Source organism: Argentina silus, assembly GCF_951799395.1.
Source record: "Argentina silus genome assembly, chromosome: 8".
NCBI lineage: Eukaryota > Metazoa > Chordata > Actinopteri > Argentiniformes > Argentinidae > Argentina > Argentina silus.
The window spans coordinates 4215566-4237239 of record NC_139662.1 but is presented as its reverse complement, the minus strand read 5'-3'; the positions used below and the strand labels follow the sequence as shown (position 1 = coordinate 4237239).

The 21674-nt window shown below is 42.7% G+C and overlaps 3 protein-coding genes across 4 annotated transcripts; 2 read left to right on the top strand and 1 right to left on the bottom strand.

Moving 5' to 3' along the window:
• Nucleotides 1-9: 9 nt before the first annotated feature.
• Nucleotides 10-12484, top strand: sort1b (sortilin 1b). The gene is made up of 20 exons (XM_083675224.1): nt 10-639; nt 2782-2841; nt 3106-3179; nt 3291-3393; nt 3536-3697; nt 4120-4193; nt 5362-5411; nt 5515-5642; nt 5883-6027; nt 6164-6319; nt 6578-6684; nt 6984-7086; nt 7386-7557; nt 7777-7967; nt 8319-8508; nt 8722-8838; nt 9044-9152; nt 9308-9420; nt 9655-9787; nt 9936-12484. The coding sequence occupies exons 1-20, from the start codon at nt 385-387 to the stop codon at nt 9948-9950; spliced, it is 2457 nt and encodes an 818-aa protein (XP_083531350.1). The 5' UTR covers nt 10-384; the 3' UTR covers nt 9951-12484.
• Nucleotides 12485-12521: 37 nt separating this feature from the next.
• ngrn (neugrin, neurite outgrowth associated) lies at nt 12522-14240 on the bottom strand. Its single transcript, XM_083675225.1, has 4 exons — nt 14149-14240; nt 13669-13917; nt 13424-13534; nt 12522-13220 (listed from the first exon to the last, which is right to left on the bottom strand). The coding sequence occupies exons 2-4, from the start codon at nt 13896-13898 to the stop codon at nt 12632-12634; spliced, it is 930 nt and encodes a 309-aa protein (XP_083531351.1). The 5' UTR covers nt 13899-13917; nt 14149-14240; the 3' UTR covers nt 12522-12631.
• A 222-nt stretch (nt 14241-14462) lies between these two features.
• Nucleotides 14463-19687, top strand: nfyal (nuclear transcription factor Y, alpha, like). 2 transcript variants are annotated; one of them, XM_083674556.1, is made up of 9 exons: nt 14463-14543; nt 15572-15681; nt 16569-16715; nt 16894-17025; nt 17150-17252; nt 17465-17610; nt 17956-18129; nt 18348-18458; nt 18558-19687. In XM_083674556.1, exons 2-9 carry the CDS (start codon nt 15604-15606, stop codon nt 18612-18614), a joined length of 948 nt encoding a protein of 315 aa, XP_083530682.1. In that variant the 5' UTR covers nt 14463-14543; nt 15572-15603; the 3' UTR covers nt 18615-19687. The 2 variants fall into 2 exon arrangements, with proteins under 2 accessions (XP_083530682.1, XP_083530681.1); XM_083674555.1 differs by having other exon boundaries at nt 17465-17628.
• The last annotated feature ends 1987 nt before the right edge of the window (nt 19688-21674 follow it).

The window sequence follows — 21674 nt, the reverse complement described above, 5'->3', positions numbered from 1 at the left end:
CAGAAATAGCCAAGCTCGGTGGTGCCACTGCAAAGGTGTATTTCTTACAGACACAAATTGAGGTTTTGTTACGTTATCTCAATTAGACAAGGAGTTAATACGGTGAACAATTATGCATCTCGTCAACTTAAATCGTCTTTGATTTCATTATTCTATTGGGACCCTTCAAACCATTTCTCACTGCATCGGGAAACTAGGTGCTTTTGAGCGCACCGCCTCGAAACGTCTATGACCCGTGCATACAAAGCCTGCATTACTCGCTGTCGCTGTCAGGACTAGGCTACTGTGTTTTTGTTGATGTCATCAGCGGCTGTGTTGGAGCGACCGTCAATTTGTAGACAAGATTAGAACAAAGAATTAAACTCGGGTTTTGGTGCAGTGAATATGGGAGTTCTAGTGCACTGTGTCTTACTTTTTCTGTTTCATTTGACGTTTGGATTAGATCATCAGAAACTCGCATACAATGGACAGTCTGTGTTTACGACTAATCCCAGAATAGGAAAAGGTTTGAATGTCGAAAAGGAATCCTTTGTGGAATGGCTTGCACAAAAACACAAAATACGCAGAAGAAGTACTGATCAAGGGGACTGCAAAACTCATCAGGAATATGACACCAAGTTATCCAACAACACCCACAGTGTAAGTAAAGCTTGCAGGTCCTGTTACACTTCTCACAGGTATAACCTAGCCCTACCTGTGACAAGGATTCATATTTACATTTGTATGTTGTGTGTAGGGTTAATTGTGTTCTCAATATCACCTGAGTCTGTGCAATTGTACATTTTCAACAACTGGTGCCCTCGAATAATCACCAAATTGTCCACTCTAGTGGTACAGTGTTCCAGTTTGATAGCTCACTCTTATGGCCAAGTTGGAAGGCATACAGTTGCCTTGATATTCTTTGCGTACAATAAATTGTAATTTCAATAAAAGCATGCACAGTTTGTAGCAGACATGTCTTCAGCCTATTTCTCCAAGTCGACTCAAACAATATAGGCTACAGACGGCCACTCTTGGTACTTGTTCCTTCTAATATTGTTTTACATGATAGTGGATAAACCTCTCGTGTTTGGCCTACAGTCTACACAGGACAAAGGGTTCAGATCTCTGTTATGTTTTTAAAGGTTTCCTGTTTGGCTCTTGTAATAGAATAGTGAAATACAACATGCTATTCAAATATCCTGGTCAGGTCTCTAAACTGGTCTCTAGTATGAACACACTCTCAGTTACATCTCTCAAATGTTCTTGTTTATGTATCCATGAGAATGAATAGCTGTAAGTTATGTGCCTTGTTTTCATTTTCATTTGGTCTGATGAAGTATATGCAAAATATGTTGTTAGGAAGGTTATATCACACATGTATACAAGCCTTTTCTGCATTTCTGATATTAACAGTATTCACAAGATGAATATTGGGAGTATAACCAGTTCTGGAGACTGACTGTAGTCAAATCTTAGTGGAATTTTGGTACCACCAGATATTCTTAGTAACAGGAAGTCACCACAGGACGAACCAGTTTAACAACATTTGCCTGTACTGCTATATCTGTTGCCCAGACTATTCTTGCTTGTCCTCACTCTTGCACTTTGTTAACAAAAATGTGTTAATCCTAACAAAGCAGCCATGTATTGATAGTTTCCCTATAATGGGTGCTTCTAAAGAAATAGTTTATTTATGAGCAATACTACATTGACATTAATAAGAGGTTGGGTTGTTACCCAATAAACCATGGGAAATTAGCAATGCCATGTCACAAACCTTTGCAGGATAACACACTGCTTATATTTGCAGAGATTAAATACAACCGACTTTGTATTGTAGCCTTTCCTAGACCTTGAACTGTGACCGGGTTAGTCTAAGTAGGGCTAGGAGCAACATTCCAGGAGACTAACTGATAAATTGTCCCATACTCCTGTTTAGGTCCAGGCAGCTCCAGAGCCACTTATGGCTGGCTGGCTACAGGATGTGTTCTAACACAATCTATGAATGTCCACATAGTGAAATGTGGAGGGCTGCTTGATGAGATTAGGGATTTAAGTGTCTTATTCAGGGCAACAGCAGAAGCTAGGACAATGAAAGGGAAAGTGTTCCATCAATGTCTTCTCTTATGTCACATAGGTTCAAAGTTGTCTAACAGCATGCCTCAGTGATTTAACAAACTCTTAAAATCCATGTTTGATTCTTATTTTCAAGAGGATTGATTGTTGGAATTGGTTTCTCTGTGGTGTAGTCTCCTCTGAGACCATTTGGTCTGAGGCCTACTGCATGCTAAGAGTTTGTCGATCTGGATTAGTGCTGCTTCACTTTGTACACTTCAGTTGTCTGCACTGCTTGCCTGTACACTCTTGAGAGCTTGAGAGGGTGATAGCGGCAGTTCATCAGTAGGCTTACTTGGCACACGCATCGACTCTTCCCTTCCCCTGCTTTGTTTAAAGCTGGGAAGGTCTCAATGACTCTGTTCTGACCTAGTAGTGCTGTTTTTGAGTGTGCATAGAGTACCCACTCATATACATGGCTATAATCAGATTATAACAGATTATATTATTACATCACTAATTTCAGTTCAATAATGCATTGTAGAAATAATGTAGATATCAGTCTATAAACACAAAAAACATAGAAGTGAAGTGAAGTTTGAAAATTAGACCAAAATTACCCCTTTATCGTGCTGCCTGTCCAAAATGATGGATTCCTCTCACATTGTCTCTAAAATAAAATAAAAATCTTAAATAACTAGGTTCTTTGATGTTGTTACATTTTCTCTTTCCCTTTCTTTTCAGTATGCCTTCAATGACCTGAGTGGATCTGTGTCACTTGCCTGGGTTGGAGATGGCACAGGGGTGAGTTTTACTAGCTAGTCTGTAGCATTTACCGTCCTGGATCTATGATCAGCATTAGTGTGACTTGATATGTTTTTTTTTCTGAGGCACTACCCAGTCACCCCACCAAACCGTAATCAGCTGTGACATGACTAGGAAGACTGGATAAGATTATGCAGATGATAGTTTATTAGTCATAATGTATGTGAATCTCAAACGACTTGCAGTTGGAAAAGGTATTGTGGCTAATATATAACACAAAATCACTGATTTATCTCCTCGCAGGTCATCCTGGCTTTGACAACATTTCAGGTGCCATTCTTCATGTTAAGATTTGGCCAGTCAAAACTCTATCGAAGGTAAGAATAGCCCAATGCATAGTTATGTCTTATTATGATCAAAATTATGCATGTGTGGAAAATGAGATAAGAATGTCTGATTTAATGATGTCAACTATCTGTCTGCGCCAGTGAGAACTATGGGAAGTCATTCCAGGACGTCACTGCCCTCATCAACAACACCTTTATACGCACTGAGTTTGGCATCGCCATTGGCCCTGAAAACTCTGGGAAGGTGGGCTATGTTATTTTTTTTCTTCTTACATTTCCTCAGAGGAACTGCCCACTTGCTCGGATATTGTTTTCTGAATGGTTATACTATAGTTCAATAGGACATAAACCTCCTCGATGTGTGGTTTGCATGTTCTGTCTCCCAGGTGATCCTCACCGGTGATGTTTCTGGAACCATGGGCTCTCGGATCTTTGTTTCCAAAGACTTTGGGAAACGTTTTGAGCACCAGGACCTGCCGTTCAACCCACTGATGCAGATCACCTACAATCCCCATGATGCCAATGTTCTCTTGGTCATCAGCAACACAGTGAGTGGGGGCGAGGGCTATGGTGAGGGTGGTGGGGGTCGGGTTGGAGAGTAGCAAGTGCTCAAACTTGTCTAACCCAGACCCAGATTGACACACACATGATATCTGTACTTTTTACAATGGCATTTGTTTGGACACCCTCACATGCTATCATTTAGCTCTGAAGAGAAATGATAAGACCTTTATCAGTGGTCCTTATCTAAATAACTTAAAGGTCTCAGTTAACCTTAGGGTCTCAGTTATTAACAGGCCTGCTAAACATGTGTCATGGGACAGAGCCGATCTGTGGGAATTACTTTCAAAATGTCCTGATGTACAGTTCATGATTGTTTAGTAGCATGTTTACACTAGCCAACAAGATTTGTTATGACTCATCGAAGAGTTCCCCATGTAAGTAACCTGACCTGAACTCTGTGCTTCAGAATGAACTCTGGCTGTCTGAGGACTTTGGTGAGAGCTGGAGGAAGATCCACGACATGGTGTGTCTGGTGAAATGGTGAGAGACTGCAATGTTAAACTACAATACAAACACCATCACTATTGAAACCCATATGTATGATACAGTAGCTAAATGTATTTAGTAAGGGGATTAGGAAGAGAGAGTTGGTAAAGGAAGCCATCCTCTGGTACAGGGTAAAAGTTCAATAAGACTTCCTTATTGCTAGGATCTGTTAACTCTAGTCATGCCCTGTTTGTGTTCTTATAAGGTGGAATTATATTTGCTTGACTTATTCTTCCTCTGGCAGCAAGCTGATTAATTTTTGGATTTGAATGAAAATCCATTATGCTGAAATGGACGTGGTAATAATACTTCCTCCTATATTGGAATGAAGTTATTTTTGCATTGTAATGAAAGCAAGCAGTAAAACTAAATTGCAGTTACTCTTTGACCAAGCCCTAACCGGCAGCTCTATTTACAATTGGAGTTATAAAATGACTTCAGTCGCTGTAAATGTTTGTTTACCCTCCCTGTCTGTCTATGTTGGGTGTTGAGCAGGAGGGCTTCACACAGCACAGCCTCTCTCTTCTCTGACAGCCTCTCCCTTCCCACGAGACCTAACCTTGATATGAACAATCCAGGGAAAAATAGGTCAAGCTCAACTGGGCCAGGAGTTTCTGAAGTCACAACACAACAGGCGGAGCAGAGTACATATTTGGGAAGGGCAAGGCCGTATGGTAGCGAGCTTGTGATAACCATAGCCACGTGATGCCACACAACATTTGGCATCGAGGTGCCAACTCACCAAGTTCCTTCTAAGTCAATAGGAAGTCTCTGTGCTGCACTGCCATTTTGTGTCCCTCTCAGGCCATTTTCTATTAAATAGATTGAACACAGTTAAAGAGTTCTCAATCAGATATACAAAATCAATGCAGTTGAGCCTGCTATTAAAGTAGAAGCCCTGGCTCTTTCCTAAACGAGGAACATTAGCAATCCTAAACATTAGCAATCAAATATTTACATCTTTCGAGCTGTATCTGTGTGCCCCAAATGATACCCACAACAAGCCAAGGTTGTGTTATCCGAACCTGGATAAGGTCATGGCCTGTGATGCTATAACAATAAAACATGTCCGAATCTGTCGTGTTTGCAGAGCCTGAATTCTCTGAGCTGATCTGTTGGTGTTGGTGACATCTTGTTTGATATGTTTGTCCCATGATTCCAGGGGGGTGGACAATACCATCTTCTTCACAACTAACCTCAATGGATCCTGCAGTAAGTTACACCCATTAAGAGATTAAGAATCCCAAGACTTGATAACTAACCAGGATCAGTAGAGTAATAAACCTCTGTCTTTGTCCCTGTCCCTCTGTTTCAGATGACCGGGGGATGTTGGATCTGAGGAAGACTACAGACTATGGAAAAAATATCAAGACGGTGGCCAGTAAGATCTTCTCCTTTGGGCTGGGAGGACGCTTCCTCTTCGCCTCTGTCATGACTGGAAAGGTTAGTGTGAGACTGTGTCAGTGTCAGCAACAGTGGGGTGTAAACATAGTAAACATTGTTTTACTATGTCACTCTTTGGACTCCTGTACCTACATGTGTGTGTGTGTGTGAGAGAGAGAAAGAGAGGGAGTGTTTTCTAGCTTGCATGCTTGTTTGCATAGATATGCTTGTTGATTTGTTTGTCTGTTTAGTATGCAAGCTTGCTCTCTAAGCCCTGCCATCAATATCTCTCTCTCACAGGGCACTCTGAGGATAATTCATGTTTCAGTGGACCAGGGCGAGGTGTGGAACATGGCCCAATTGCCTCCTGTTGGTCACGAGCAGTTCTATTCAATCCTAGCAGCCAATGAGGACATGGTGTTTATGCACGTGGACGAACCAGGGGGTCAGTTAATAGATCAGTCTCTCACTAAGTCACAATTCTCACCGTAGCCTGCATCCATTACAACCACCTTATATAGTGTAATGCAACGCTCCATTATTATTTGAATGTACCATAAATGCGTTTTTTATGTCCATAGACACAGGCTTTGGCACCATCTACGTGTCAGACGACCGGGGTACAGTTTACTCCAAGTCCCTGGAGCGCCACCTCTACACCACCACAGGGGGCGACACTGACTTCACCAACGTCACATCTCTGCGAGGGGTCTTCATCACCAGTGTCCTGGCTGAGGGTAGGTCTCCACACACATACACACACATACACACACACACACACACACACACACACACACACATAATTGAGAGCGAGAGAGAGAGAGAGAGAGAGAGAGAGATTGACTAACTAACTCACTCACTGAAGTTTCTTTATTTCAGAATAAAGATTTCCGTGATGTAAATATTTCATGAGCTGTTGGGTGTGAGATGAGCTGCATGTATATAGGAACTCAGGATGATAAATGACAGCCGTTCTGGCTCTGGTTGTTGTCCAGATGGCTCAGTACAGTCGGTGGTGTCCTTTGACCAGGGAGGGGAGTGGGTGCCCCTGCAGAAACCAGCTTACAGCAAGTGTGACTCCACAGCTAAAGACCCAGACAAGGTAAGGGTGTGTGGGTGGGGGGTGGTCGGGTGGGTGGAGAGACTGCTGCTTGAGGCTGGAAAACGAGAGCTCCCTAGAATGTGTACGCAACAATGTTGAGGCATTGTCAAAATAAAAATACAATAGGTGTAGATGTTATTCAAACATTCAACATTGTTTGGATTGTATACATTGATTACAGCTACTGCAAAGGCATTGTGCCATATCAGTCATCATCTCAGATAACCCTAACCAAAAGATAACCTTAATAGACTGTCAGATCTCACATATTGCCCTCTGGCTGTGTTCTCTCCCTGCAGTGCAGTCTCCATATCCACGCAGCCTACAGCACGGCTATGAGGCTGAACGTCCCCATGCTACCTCTGACTGAACCCAACGCTGTAGGCCTTATCATAGCCCACGGTAACTGACACACACTGTCCCTTCTAGTTTGTGTTCATTCCACTAAGCAAAGGGTCCTGAGTTGGTTTTCACAAAACCTTTGTAGCACTAAGGTCAACCTGCAAAGGATACCTGCATACCTGCAAAGAATGATCCTAGAGCTACAAAGCTTTCGGGAATCTCAGCCCTGCAGGACATCGTTGTTTGTAGGTGATGACTACACTGGTGCTTATGGTTTGTGTATAAGGCTGTAAGTGGTGATGTTATTGTCGTTGTTTGCAATCCCTCTGACTTCTACTCTCTGTACTGGCTGCCCTCAGGGAGTGTGGGAGATGCCATCTCTGTGATGAAGCCGGATGTGTACGTGTCTGACGACGGGGGCTACTCCTGGCTAACGGCCCTGAAGGGCCCCCACCACTACGCCATCCTGGACTCTGGCGGTCTGCTGGTGGCTGTGGAGCACACCACCACCCAGCCAATCAACCAGATCAAGTGAGTCTCAGTGAAAGAGAAAGAAACATTGATGGTAATAATTTATTGGATTTATATACTGTTGTGCTTTTTTCCAGACACTCAAAGTGCTTTTCATCGTACAGTATATGTAAAACCTGTTGGCATAGGAGTTCTGTAAAGCATAAACATAACTGCAAACAAACAAACGGCAATGTCGTTTTGCTGACGTTTGTACAACGTGTGTGTTTTCCCCTGAAGGTTTTCCACTGACGAGGGTCAGTGCTGGCACGTGTACAACTTCACCAAAGAGCCCATCCACTTCACTGGCCTGGCGTCGGAGCCGGGGGCACGCTCCATGAACGTCAGCATCTGGGGCTACAGGGACTCCCTCATCAGCCAGTACTGGGTCTCTGTCACCATTGACTTCCGAGAGCTCCTCACCCGTGACTGTGAGTGACAGAGTTCAGTTATTCTACTGTTTTACTGCAGCCGGCCCTCTAACCAGTCACAACATGATGTGATATAGACATACTTTGTAATACAGTTTGTAATACATACCGTATGTCTTTCATGAAAATCAGGGAAACTATGTGTTGCCAGAATTAGTTTAGTTAGTAGTTTCCAGTTTCCACTATATGTTTTTTGATTTACTGAATAAGGAAGCTTCATTTCAATAGTTTTTGTTGTTCAACAAAAGAAAGGAACAAACAGGCTTCCTCTTCCACATACACAACATAGAAGCACAGATACTTTAGTGGTTTGTCCTTGAATTTGTGACTCAGCTTATTTATTTTCCTCAGGCGATGACACAGACTACGTTCAGTGGTTGGCGCACTCTGATGACATCAGTAACCCTAAAGACGGTTGCATGCTAGGCTACAAGGAGAGGTTCCTGCGGCTGCGGAAGGATTCTGTGTGCTGGAATGGACGGGGCTTTGAGGTCAACAAGCAGCCCACCCCCTGCCCCTGCACCCTGGATGACTTCCTGTGGTGAGACCTCCACCAACAATGCATCTCAAGACTTAACATATTATCTAACTTAATCTCTGTCTTAATTGTATGGCCCAGTTATATCGTAATCATGCCACTTTTGAAATGTGCAATGTCTTGTTCACTGAATGAGTATATTAGGCTTTGAGCACCCTTAATTGAACCATGTCTGATTCCCCCTTTGCTGCCCTGCTCCACTCTGCCCCCCTGCAGTGACTTTGGGTACTACCGCAAAGAGAACAGCTCGGAGTGTGTAGAGCAGCCGGATCTGAAGGGCAAGGTTCTGGAGTTCTGTCTGCAGGGCAAGGAGGAGCAGCTACAGACTAGCGGGTAAGATTCTAGTAGTCTAGTCTCCGTCCTCCATCAACACTACAGCTTGTTCCCTTCACCTGTACTTACCTGGCACAGAAAACTCTCTCCCTGATTGAGGGAGTTTTAGTTGAACTAGAGAACGTAATAACAAGCTTCCAACAAGGTCATTACCTTCATTGAATATGGCCTTTACTGAGTCTGACAATGCACCTCTGGTCCACAGCTACAGGAAAATCCCTGGTGATAAGTGTGAGGGGGGGCAGATGCCAGAGCGTAAGGAGATTGACCTGAGCCAGAGGTGCGTCAGTGACCTGCTCAGTCCAGAACTGCTGGTGAGTACTACTGACAACTATCACTGAGTTATTATCACTAGCCATGTTATACGTTTACTATCACTATATGACTGTGGTCAGTGGTGTACGATGTTATTTTGGCATGTTTTTCCATTTCCTTTACCTCTTTGTTTCTCTCTCGCTCCCTTCTATAGACGGAGGGCCATGCCTCCAGGTCTGTGCCCATCGCAGTGACAGTGATAATCATCATGCTGGTCAGCACTGTAGCAGGGGTTCTCTTTGTCAAGAAGTACGTCTGTGGTGGAAGGTCAGTACAACTGTTTATGATCCCTGGTCTTTTGTTTTGTTTACATTTTTGTTTATATACCTAGTCTCGTTCACAGCTATGTGTCTTTGCCACAATGTCTAACAAATAGGCTTACAATTTTAACCACAGTACTAGTACATAGAGAAAAACCATTAAAATAACGTGTACCAAGTAGTAGCCATGTATACATCGATGTGTCTGAGAGTCAAGCTGTGTTGTGACTGGTTCCTGCAGGTTCCTGGTGCACAGATATTCTGTGCTGCAACAGCATGCCGAGGCCAATGGCATAGAGGGAGTGGACGACCCACTGGACAGCAACCACACTCAAAACAACAAGAGAGTAGAGTTCCATGATGACTCAGACGAGGTATGGAACAACACACACATATACACACACACACAGTAACTCACTCACACACAAATATATATACATGATTTTAAGGCATAAATACACCTAAAACGCTATAATTAAAGTCCATATAATTGTTAAGGGTTTTGTTTGCTTATGTGCCCAGGACCTACTGGAATAACAGGTCGATCCTGCTGTAACATCGAGGAACTGGTCTTCAGCCCCACCTGAGGCTGGCTGCTTTCCTGCTCTCTTCCTCCTCTGCCTCCAGTTACTTCCTCCTTCCGCCCTTCACCACGACTGACCTCCAACGCCTGACTGAGCGTCTCTCTCACTCTGCTCTCATCTGTGAGGTATCCAATGAATGAACAGAGGCTTTCTGAGACACAGCCAGCATCCAGAAGAAAGGAGCCGAAGAATAGGTGGGGGGCTTGTATGTAGTGTTGTTGGTTAGACTACTTGATTCTGAGTTTCTTTTCCCAAGTTCCTCTCTTTGAGAACGACGATTGATGTGGTGGTTTTGGACTGGTATAGACGAATATTAGGGTTTATGGGACTCCATAAATGCTGTGTGAAGCTCTGCTGGATCATAGGGAGTTTCTCCCTCTTCTCTGTCTTATGAAACCAAGTGAACGTAAACACATACCACATTACACACTATAGTTCCCCATCGCTTGCAGGGTTCTTGGGAATATTTCACTTCTATTGAAGATGTGCGTTTCCTCTTTTTCTCTTCCCCCGCACTTGTACATAAACATCTCACAATTTTTAGTGATGTGATTTTGCTTGGGGATATGGTAATTGGGTTGCTGTTGGTTACTGTGGCTTGACAACTGATTTTGCCAAGCCACCTTATTCTTAACTTTTGTTTTAAGTATTTGCCTAAATGATAAGATGCAAGTGGAAAATGTCCATTATGGATTTCATGTTTTATAGCAATAACAGGTTTAAATGCTTTGTATTGGCACATTGAGCTTTCATAGCAAGAATTAACCTCTTTTAAGTCAGTCCGTTCTGAATTAAGGGACAAATCCTAACTTGAGATACACATGCATCACCCAAACTTTCATCAAATTCATACATTGATGTCAATAAAAAAAAAGGGTTAGTTGTGTGCTTTTATCTCAAGTTATGATTTGACTCTAAGAAAACGTTTCAACATGGTCTGCAGTGTGACTGCCTAAAGCACAAATTCCCTTTTATGTGAAAATAGTTTGAGTGAGAACATTTTACATAGAAATAGTTGTTGGCCTAATATCTCCCCATTGCAAACTTAGCACAACAATCCATCAATCTAAATGGATCACAGGACAGAATTCTATTAACACAGGTACTATGAGCAAACATACAATTATATAAATGCAGTCTATGATTTATAGATTCAAGCATATTTTATGAAATAAAAGTTTGCTTTAGTGTGTTGTGGTTTGGTAAGCTAACAATGGTTTATGGATATTTAGCAGTTTTGCACTGACATGCCTGTTTTAGTGTACGTATGAAATAATTCTATGTATTGTAAGTATCTAAATATGAGATGAGCAAATACTACTGAATCACATATTTATTATTTGTGTAATGGGTCACCACATTACCTGAGACTTAAATTGACTTAGTTTCATACAGGGTCGGCCTAGTTTTAACTGAACTAAAACATGTACATTTTATATTTTCTGCTAATATGACAAAGTTAGACAACTATTTTGGAACTTAGTTAAATGAGCAATACTTGTTTTCATCTCTTGAATAATGAGATACAGACCCTTTTAATGAGTTGTTGCTTCCCAATTTAAACCAGATGATATTGAGACTATTTTGGCATCCCTTATTCTTGTATATGTTCTCTCACTTAGCTAGTTGCTCTTAACAGTTGTTGCATTATCTTTATTTGTTTCTTGTGTCCAATGCATCGTTTCACAGGGTAATGTAGGTTTATTTATTTTTAATGAGCATATTCTCAGTGCAGTAATGTTAGTTATTATATGGATGTGGTTATACAAGTGCCTAGTATGAGGGTATGGCTTGTGCCTTCCCACTGTTTCAGAATAACTGTTTGGCATCAGCTCTGTGTAACCACAGCTGCATGCATTTTGTTAATGACACCTCTACATTGGACTTGTTACTTTCAGTATTTTAACAAATCCTTCCATTTAAAGAATTATAAAATGTCAGTTTGGTCTGCTTCATAGAAGCTTCCCTTATCACATGATGACTTCCAATACTAACTAGCCTGTTCATTCACATTTTTTGCTCCATTCCATAAAGCATTGGAATATCCAACAAATAACCCAATCTGATTCCCTGATACTGACTCCCCAATCTGATTCTCTGATCTCTAGCACAATGAAATCAATCCAACTTGTGCAAAAAAAAAAGAAAGTGTGATTTATTTGTACAATTATGTCTTTGCTCCTGAACTGAATTGCAAAATTTGCAGAATTGGCATAAGAACCAACACATTGTTACGGTAGCTGATGAACACTGGATGAAGAGACACTTGTTGAATTTTGTATTCATATTTAATGAAGGTTTTATGTATTGAGAAGTGTTATGCTTTTTTTCTTAGGGTTTAAATTACTGTATACATTTATTCATTGTGATGGCTCTGTAAATATACTATTGTTACATGTGTATCTGCTGTGTTTCTCTTCTGTATATTTGAGACAATTTGCGTTGGATTGACCAATAAATTAACTTGCCCCTTTGGTTCCTTTAAAATGTCTTGTGTCTAATGTCAACATGAACAACTGCAATGTAACTGAATAGTGCTTTATTTGTGTTCATCATAATGATCAGTCCTTGACATGACATCTGGTTGTACAGCATTGCATTTAATAAAAATGTGAACATACAGACATACCACCTTCAGATTCTGTACAGGAAATTGCCCTCGCTGTCAAAGAACTCTTTTCCGTTTTGTACTACTGGGGAGAACTTTTTGGATAGCATAAGTTCTTCCAGTTCTTCCTCTGAAAACACCCTTCCATCCCAGCTCTCATCATCATATTCCTCCTCTAACACATTGTCCTTGGTAGCCTCCTCCTCCTCCTCTATTAAGTTCTCTTGTAATGAGGCATGTTTTCTGTAAACAGAAGGTGAGACTGAGAGCTGGGTGGACACCAGGGCAAAAGGGGCAGTGCCCTCTGAGGTAGCCAGGGCTCTTGAGCCATCCTCCCTGGGCATCAGACTCTGGGTGGCCAAGGTGACCAGGGCACCAGGGCCAGTTCCAGCAGGCAGCGTGCTGTGACCTGGCCTGTCCTGTCCAGCTTGACCACCTGCAGGTAGAGCCTGCTGCCCCAGCCTGGTCAGCACTCTGGCGTCCTGCTTGGCCTTTCTCTCCAGGGTGGGGGTGAACTTACTCCTGAGGACTCGGAGGATGACATCAGGGCTGACAGAGAAGCCCTTAGCGAGCTGCTCCACGGTCCACTCCTCTGGCTGCTCCAGTTTCAGATACCTGGTGGATAAATAAAAAGGATCAGGGAAATGTAGACTTCTGCAAATATCACATACACAATGTCACGCAGCAGTGGAGTTAAAGGCGTAATCAAAGTCACAAAGCAGTAATCATGCACTACAGACTGTGGCAAAGGAATTGAGTTATGTTAGCATTTTGGTGATCAAGCAAAGACGGGGTGTATAGGGGTTCCTCCTCCTCACCTGATCTGCTGCATGGCATCCCAGCTCAGCCTCCTCTCTGGGGCTCCAGGTGAAGTCATCTGCCTCTTGACTCGTTGGTACTTGACAGTCTTCTGCCTCCGCATCTCTTTTCTGCACAGGGAAGGTCAGAGTCTGCATTAGTTGACTTGTGAGAATGTTTGGCATATACAGTATTGGTTACCAGTATGCATGCACCTATCAATAGACTATACGACATCAACAAATGTTGTGTTTAGGTTTCTTACCTGACCACGGCCTGTACCTTATCCTCTAAGTCAGCCATATCTGGATCTTCAACCATCTCATCCCTCCATCTTTGTCTGTGGTCTGGGACCTTGTCTGAATGGCTTTGTCTCAACCAGGCCTTGGCATCTTTGCTTGCAAGTCGACAGCTCCATGAAGACACTATGGGCATCACTGACAGTGAGCCAAATTGGGAGGCCACCAAGGACACCATCCTGAGGGACATGGCCATGCTGAAGCCTCACAGGGTACTGAGAAAAGAAAAACATGACAGAGAAATTCCCAACAATTTAGAACAAGTTTGCTGTATATGGCTAATTTGGCAAGTATCTACGTCTGATGTAGAAACTTTTGGTAGAATAGCTAGCTGTCTAATAGTAATAACCTTGTCCAAGTTGCAACCAAAGATACAGAGTGCTTATGACATTCAGCCACAACCACACTAACCAGTGCAGAGTTCAAAGAGATTATCATACACTCACCAAAATACAATTATTCCTAAAGCTGACGTTACCACCAAAGAGAGCACACTCTTTGTCATCCTACATGTGTGGCTTGAATCCACATACTTCTATTGCTTGAATCGCGGAAAGCTTATTTCCGCAAATACATTTAGCAGCAGTGCTCAAATTCAAGTACCGCCACCTAGTGGTGAGGATGGTTGGTGGGCAACATTGCGGAAGAGCGTCATCTGGCGAGCAGCAAGGGAAAATGCAGTCTCTAGTTCGGACATTTTCGCATCTTTTCGTTTCACATGCACGATCTCCTCGACATCGCTGTTGTTTCATTTGCGCCATTTTGTCCGCTCACTTTGGTGATTGGGCTTTAGAAAGCTGTACTGGAGCCAATCAGAGGGGAACCGGACAGCGAAGAAACGGTAAGGGAGGCCCGATTGAAGGCATTGGTAGTTGTCAGCACGGATTGGTTTGTCATTGACCAACCAAATTACTAACGTTGCAAAGTACAGGAATCGAATGGGAACTAAATTAGTATCCGAACACTTGCTATTGCAATCGTACCTATTTTTGTCTATCTACGTTGTCCACCTCGGTAAAAAAACATGGACGAGTGACCGACCTGCATTTCAGAATAACATTAGCCAAAGCAATAGCGCTTGAGTGAGCCCAAAAGAATAATGGACAAAATATTATTTTCGTCACGTGCACTCACTGAATACTTCCTAAATGTATATGCATCCATTCTGTTAATTGACAATTACGTCAGTGACTGAATGAGATATGCAAGAGAATTATGAACGATATAGATAGCTAAGTCATACGTGTGCCCTTTTCTTGCTAGGCTAACTAGCAAGCAAGCCAACAGCAGTTGCCTGTAAACAAAGGCGTGTGTTCAGTCCTTGCCTCGCATGAATGTCAGAAGAGGTTGAATGATGAACACAATTTAGATGGATTTGACCTCACATCAAATCACACTAGGATACTAACCTAGGTAACTAGTCAATTCCTTAGCTAACTATATTTCCTTCTATATCAGACAGTTAATAATGTAATGACCAGGCCACAGCCATCTAACTGCATCCATATGTGGAGGGTAATGGTCTAGCCTAGACATTGCAACATTGTCAAGCTACATTGTTAACGACAATCCTGAGTTTAGATTAATAATGATCATTTTTAAAAATCCAGATTTTATTTATTTGTTCATTTTTACTGTTTTTTTGAGTATTGATCTAGCCATCCCCTCCATTGAGAGATAACACAGGCATATACTGAACAATTCATTTCTTAGCCAAATGCTATATTATTTTCAGTTATTGATAGTGCAACCTCAAATGTAGGCTGTATTATTTCTTCAGTATACCACAGCAGTTAATAAAAGGGTGTAAAGATAAACACCCTAACTCATTTGTTTTGTCCCGCTTCTTCTCATCTCTCTGTCCCTCAGTTTGTTAGGAAGGATTGTGACGTAAGTTTACCATGGAGTACACCACCGCCACAACCACAACAGGAGAGCAGATAGTAGTCCAGACAACCAATGGGCAGATCCAACAACAGGTCAGTACCACTTCAGAGATAGTGAAACAGCATTTATTGAAGTACACATAGACTAAAAGGAGTACAACACTAAGTGCATGGTCAGTTGATTTAGCCAAGTTATGACAGTCCTAACCCATGTTCTACTGATACTCCCAACAATTACTGTGTTTAATACATCCCAGAGACCTGGCGAGAGTAGTTTATGCCAGCAACTGTAGCTGTATTGCCTTGTCTGCAGACACAGGGCACAGTGACAGCAGTGCAGCTGCAGACCGAGGCGCCGGTTGTGACGGCCTCTGGCCAGCAGGTGCAGACACTCCAGGTAGTGGTGTGACCGCCGCCCTGTGTCACATTATCACAGTGTAGTGTACTGCATGCACTTGACCACCATGACCCATTCCAGTTCTGTGAGCTCCCCTAGCATGCTACAGCTGATCTGAGCTGCATGACCCCAGCTTATCAGTGTCAGCTATGTGCATATGCCTCTGCTTCCTCATTTATGGCTGTCAGTCAGTGCTGTTTGTGAGTTTGTGTATGGCTCTCTCTGAGTTTAAAAAGCTTGGCCATGTCCTCTCTGGAGGTGGCTACAGTGTGAAACATGGATTGACTGTCACTCTGCCTACATCCAGCCATCTTTCAGTGCTCATCATCTGTCACGCTTCTGCTGACAGTGTTAACTCAAAACAACATTGTGGGTGATTCCATGTGTATGTACATTTTTTGTGTCCTAAAAAAGCAGGAATGACAACCAACCAGACAAGGCTATCCCTGACTGTGATGCGGGCCTGATTGTGATGCAAGCCAAAATAACATGCTTTATGTGGAGCTCTGGCTGTGATGAGAAACCACACAGTATAACTGTTAGACCAAGAGCTGCGTGTTTCATATCTCTCTCTCTCCCACAGGTCCAGGGCCAGCCCCTGATGGTGCAGGTGAGTGGAGGGCAGCTCATCACGTCGTCAGGGCAACCCATCATGGTACAGGCCATGTCGGGGGGCCAGGGCCAGACTATCATGCAGTTGCCCATGTCCGGAACACAAGGACTACAGCAGGTGAGCAGCGGAGACTTGTGAGAGGCTCAAATCAATATAGTATCATGAACACCTTAGTGTTTGATTAAGTCTCAATGTGAATTGAAATTAAGTCTATTAAGTGTGTGTGTGTGTGTGTGTGTGTATGTATGTATGTGTGTGTATGTGTATGTGTATGTGTATGTGTGTGTGTGTTTAGATTCAACTGTTGCAGCCAGGGCAGATCCAGCTGCAGGGTGGTCAGACACTGCAGCTGCAGGGCCAGCAAGGGCAGCCCCAGCAGTTCATTATCCAGCAGCCCCAGACAGCCATCACGGCCGGACAGAACCAGGTCAGCCCTCCCTCAACATTCACATCTCTCATTGACATTTATACATATCCATGGGAAAATATAAGGTAGGATTGTGTCCAGTTGAGATCATTGTGAGTCTTTGACCTTCTCACCTGCATTCTAGGGTCAGCAGATCAGTTTACAGGGCCAGCAGGTGGCTCAGACGGCTGACGGACAGACAATCGTCTACCAGCCTGTGAACACTGATGGCACAGTCCTGCAGCAGGGTATGTACACACACACACACACACACACTCACACTCTCTCTCTCACACACACACACAAACACACACACCAGTAAAGTTGCTCACTTATCCTCTCTAGCATTGTCACAAACACTCATTTGCATTTGCTATATGCTTTCTGTACATTCTCAAACGTTGAATACAGATGAAAAAGATGCCATGATGATGATGATGATGATGATTTCGTCCCATAGGAATGATTACCATCCCAGCGTCCAGCCTGGCAGGTGCCCAGATAGTGCAGGCAGGGGGCGCCAACACCAACACCACAAACAGTGGTCAGGGCACTGTGACTGTCACCCTGCCAGGCAACATGGTCAATGCTGGTGGAATGGTCATGGTAAGACCCTCTGCAGAGGTACCCAGCAACATATTACCTAGCCTCACTAAGGGTGTGTGGTGGTAAATATGTGGCTTCAATTGGTCCTATCTACACACATTTGGGCACCTCTTATTTTAATATAATTATATTTTCTAATATATTTATAACACTTTTTAATATAAGATGTTCCCCACCCTCACATGGAATACCTTTGCAGAATTCAATAGAAATGTATCTCCAAACTATTTCTGCCTGTTCGTGCCTATCAGATACTCTATCCTGTGTATGTGTACTGTATGTCTCCCTTTCTCTCTCTGCCAGAGGCTTAGGCAGTGTGTACCTGTGTGTGTCTCTCCTTGTTAGATGATGCCTGGTGGTGGTACAGTGCCCACTATGCAGCGCATCCCGCTGCCTGGGGCAGAGATGCTGGAAGAGGAGCCTCTTTACGTAAACGCCAAGCAGTACCACCGCATCCTGAAGAGACGACAGGCCCGCGCCAAGCTAGAGGCCGAGGGCAAGATCCCTAAAGAGAGGAGGGTGAGTCAGTGGCCTCACTTGCACCACATGGGCTATCACTAAAGACGTTGACCTAAACATGGCAATGGGAATTTATGGGAATATATTATGTACTTCTTCTGTTTTGAGAACTTATTTTACTGATTACAAAGCTGGTATTTGTTTTAAGGGTTAGTGAGAGAAGTAGTTGATTTTTATATTTCATTTCAGTGACAATGCTTCTCTGTCCTCTCTGTTAGAAATACCTGCATGAGTCTCGTCACCGCCATGCCATGCAGCGCAAGCGGGGTGACGGAGGACGCTTCTTCTCACCAAAGGAGAGGGAGGAGATGGCACTGGCGGCACTGCAGGTGAGAGAGCTAATAATCGTAATGGTTTTTAGAATGGAAATGGTTTATCTGCATGTTGTATGTGTTGACCGGATCCCTTGTCCACCCTCTGTCCATCAGCAACAGCAAGAACAGGCAGGAGAAGAGAATGTGGCGCAGATGATCCGTGTCTCATAGCACCAACACAACAGGACCCGTCCAGCGAGAGCCCTTCTGCCCAAGATCCATCAGGCGAACCAACACCAAGCATCACCTCTCCTCTACTCCTCTGTATTCTGCCCTGTCCTGCCCCTTACCCAAGCAAATCACCATGACGAGGTTAGCCTCAATGGATCACTATGAACTTCAGCATATATGCCTACCCTACATCCTGGTCTTCCAGAGCTGGTTCTGTGGCTGCAAAGCCTGTGTAGACTCCTCTGCTCCTCTCTCCTGACAGACAGGATGCAGCCATGCTCAGATGTCCCCACACAGCACGAACATGAGCAGCTTGCTGATCATTTGGACATCTTGATATTTGGACCTAATTTAGGAAATGGGGGTGTAGAGTTTACTGAGACCAAGACTGTATGACTATTCTTGAGACCAACAATAAGAAGGTCACAGTTATAAAGTGATTTACTTTCATACTTATGTCAACCACTTTATGTTTGCAGAAGCAGTTCCTAATAATTGTTATTCAATTGAATAGTTACAAAGAGCATTTTGGTTGTTTGTACAGTAGCTAATTTTTTGGGTGTTTCACAAATACACAGACAATTAACAAATTCACTTGTTAGTTGAAATAAAATGGTAAACACCTGTGCCCAGTATTGTCTTGTTTGTTTAAATATTTGTTTCTTGCCCCCATGTGTGACATTGCAGAAGTCCAGTCTTGGTCCAAACTGTAAAGGGATTCTGAAACCAGATATTGATACAAATATCAAGATGCGTATCTATAGGCTATAACGTTTGGAGGCACTGTTTATACTGAATATACAGTGCCCAACTTCTGCATTGGGAATGTATTTTATATGACTTTTTTCATAAGACTAGATGAGAGGTAGACTACACTCATAAATGTTTCATTGATGTCTGACCCATGTACTCAGTCTGTTTTAGGGGTCTTTTGGGGGGTTGAAAATGGATTTGTATACCCTCTGATGCAGTCCTCCAAGGATAGATTTATATTTTGTGTTTGACTAAATTGACTGTGAACGCTCTGTGTAACAAAATAAATGTGGTCGAGATGACTACTGTTTTGTCCAGTATTTATGCTCATGTTGTCCATCTGTTGTTAATTTTTTTTTGCAAATGTATGTTTTGATTTAGTATTATTGAATAGGCTATTGCGCCAACCCACGCACACGCTGAAGGCGAGGATCCAATTCGCTGAGATCAAGCCAAATATCTGCATGATCATGTCAGCGTTTCAGCGTTACAGCGCTGTGCGCTTGTTTAAGCGGTGTTTCCAGTGACTTTCCACTTTACCAGCTTATAATATTTCTATAGCTCTGACATCCGCTAATTTGCCATAATTATTTGTTTGTTTCCAAACATAACCGAATCAAAACAACCGGAATTTCGATCACTAGTAAATGGTTCTGTTTCTATGGATACGCCCGGTGCCTATGGTAACAGAATTTTCGAAAAAGAACTTCACAGAAATCAGCGCAGTGATCTCGCTCTCTCCCGAGTAATTCCAGAAATCCTGCGATCATCTACCTACAACTTCAAAAACCTTAAGAAATCTTAACTCTTATCTTTCTAAATCCATTAATACATTACTAATTATGTTTGATAAAATTGTTGTTTTCTGCTATTGTTTATTTTCATGGTTTAACGGGTTAGCTAGCCAAAGTTGAATTTCTTTAGCAAGTGTTTGTGGCTATACTAGCCTGACTGTAGCTTGTAGCTAACAGACATTTACAGCATTAGAGTTAGGTCGTGTTGCTTTTTTCTGGTCTTGTTTGTTCTAATTGTGCGTTATGTTGTGTTATATTAGGAATTAGTTTTAGTGTAATTCCCTCGATCCCAGCAGGAGATGTCAGTGCGACTACCCCTGGGCCCTGGCTTTGCAGCTCTGCCCACTGCCATAAACACTACTGTTGAACCTACTGCAGGTATAACCTCCGTTTCTGATCTTGGATGGTTCCTTTTTGTGTCAAACATTAGAAGTTGTAAACTCTGCTCCTTTTATCACAGTAAAGATCACGCCTGTCAGACCACCTCCTGGATTTTCTGCCACAGAGCCCACTACCAAGGTGTCCACTGCAGGTAACCTTATTTCCTTGACCTTGAATTCTTGGCTTTCTGTGAACTTTGTTAGGAAACTGAGAACTCTCCCCTTGTTTACAGCAGGGATAACCATGCCTTTCATTCCACCTCCTGGCTTTGCTACCAAAGCCACAACTGTCTCTGCCACAGGGGACACTGCCACAGAGGCCACTGCAGGTAACCTCAGGTTCCAGAACTTGGTAAAAAAAAAAATATATATAATCAAGCATTGATTGGAAACTGAGATCTCTTCCTTCATTCACAGACATGTATGCCACTTCAGAAGTCAGTGATTATTTCTTTGAAATGGTGCACAACCAACTGCGCCCACAGATTCGTGCTCTAGTAAGACATGTTCAACATCTATTCAAATATTACCTCTATAACCCAAAACAATGATTTTCTATATTTCTTAAGAAATTGCCATGTTGATATTTTTTGCCTTGTTCTTGTAGGTTGCGGAGAACACTGAACTAAAATTGCTCTTGAAGGAGCAGAACAAACAAGTGAACGCGTTGACAAGTCAATTGCAGAGCATAGACCAGATGGTTCTTGCTCAGGTAAGACATGTTAAACAACAGCTTCTGAAATGTGATCTCTTCAACACAACAATGTTTTCAAAAAGGGTTGCTGAACATTACCATTTGTATGTTTTCTTGTTCTCTAAGGTGAAGGCAATTGCTGAAATGCAGCTCAGTAATAATGCTCAGGTAAGACATGTTCAACAGCGATTGAAATGTCATCTCTTAAACCTATGATAATTATTTGCCAAAACTCTGAAGAAAATTATATTTTCTTATTTTCTCAGAAGGAAGCGAATGCCAAATGTCAGATGTACTGGGAGAAGCAGACCAGACTATTGTATCAGATGAAGTCTGATCAGGTAAGACAAGCTCAACTGTTTAAAACAATTTCACCTCTTAAGCTCATAATGATTAAAAAAACCAAAACATACTTTTTTCTTGTTTTCACAGGATGAAG

What these genes read in the sequence shown, in the direction of transcription:
- sort1b (XM_083675224.1), top strand. Translation starts at nt 385, where the DNA reads ATGGGAGTTCTAGTGCACTGTGTCTTACTTTTTCTGTTTCATTTGACG. An exon ending in TATCCAACAACACCCACAGT is followed by an intron (nt 640 to 2,781) that starts GTAAGTAAAGCT and finishes CTTTCTTTTCAG; the next exon opens with TATGCCTTCAATGACCTGAG. An exon ending in CAGCCAATCAACCAGATCAA is followed by an intron (nt 7,558 to 7,776) that starts GTGAGTCTCAGT and finishes TTTCCCCTGAAG; the next exon opens with GTTTTCCACTGACGAGGGTC.
- ngrn (XM_083675225.1), bottom strand. Translation starts at nt 13,898, where the DNA reads ATGGCCATGTCCCTCAGGATGGTGTCCTTGGTGGCCTCCCAATTTGGC. An exon ending in AAGGTACAGGCCGTGGTCAG is followed by an intron (nt 13,535 to 13,668) that starts GTAAGAAACCTA and finishes TTCCCTGTGCAG; the next exon opens with AAAAGAGATGCGGAGGCAGA. An exon ending in GATGCCATGCAGCAGATCAG is followed by an intron (nt 13,221 to 13,423) that starts GTGAGGAGGAGG and finishes TTTATCCACCAG; the next exon opens with GTATCTGAAACTGGAGCAGC.
- nfyal (XM_083674555.1), top strand. Translation starts at nt 15,604, where the DNA reads ATGGAGTACACCACCGCCACAACCACAACAGGAGAGCAGATAGTAGTC. An exon ending in ATGGGCAGATCCAACAACAG is followed by an intron (nt 15,682 to 16,568) that starts GTCAGTACCACT and finishes TCTCTCCCACAG; the next exon opens with GTCCAGGGCCAGCCCCTGAT. An exon ending in GAACACAAGGACTACAGCAG is followed by an intron (nt 16,716 to 16,893) that starts GTGAGCAGCGGA and finishes GTGTGTGTTTAG; the next exon opens with ATTCAACTGTTGCAGCCAGG.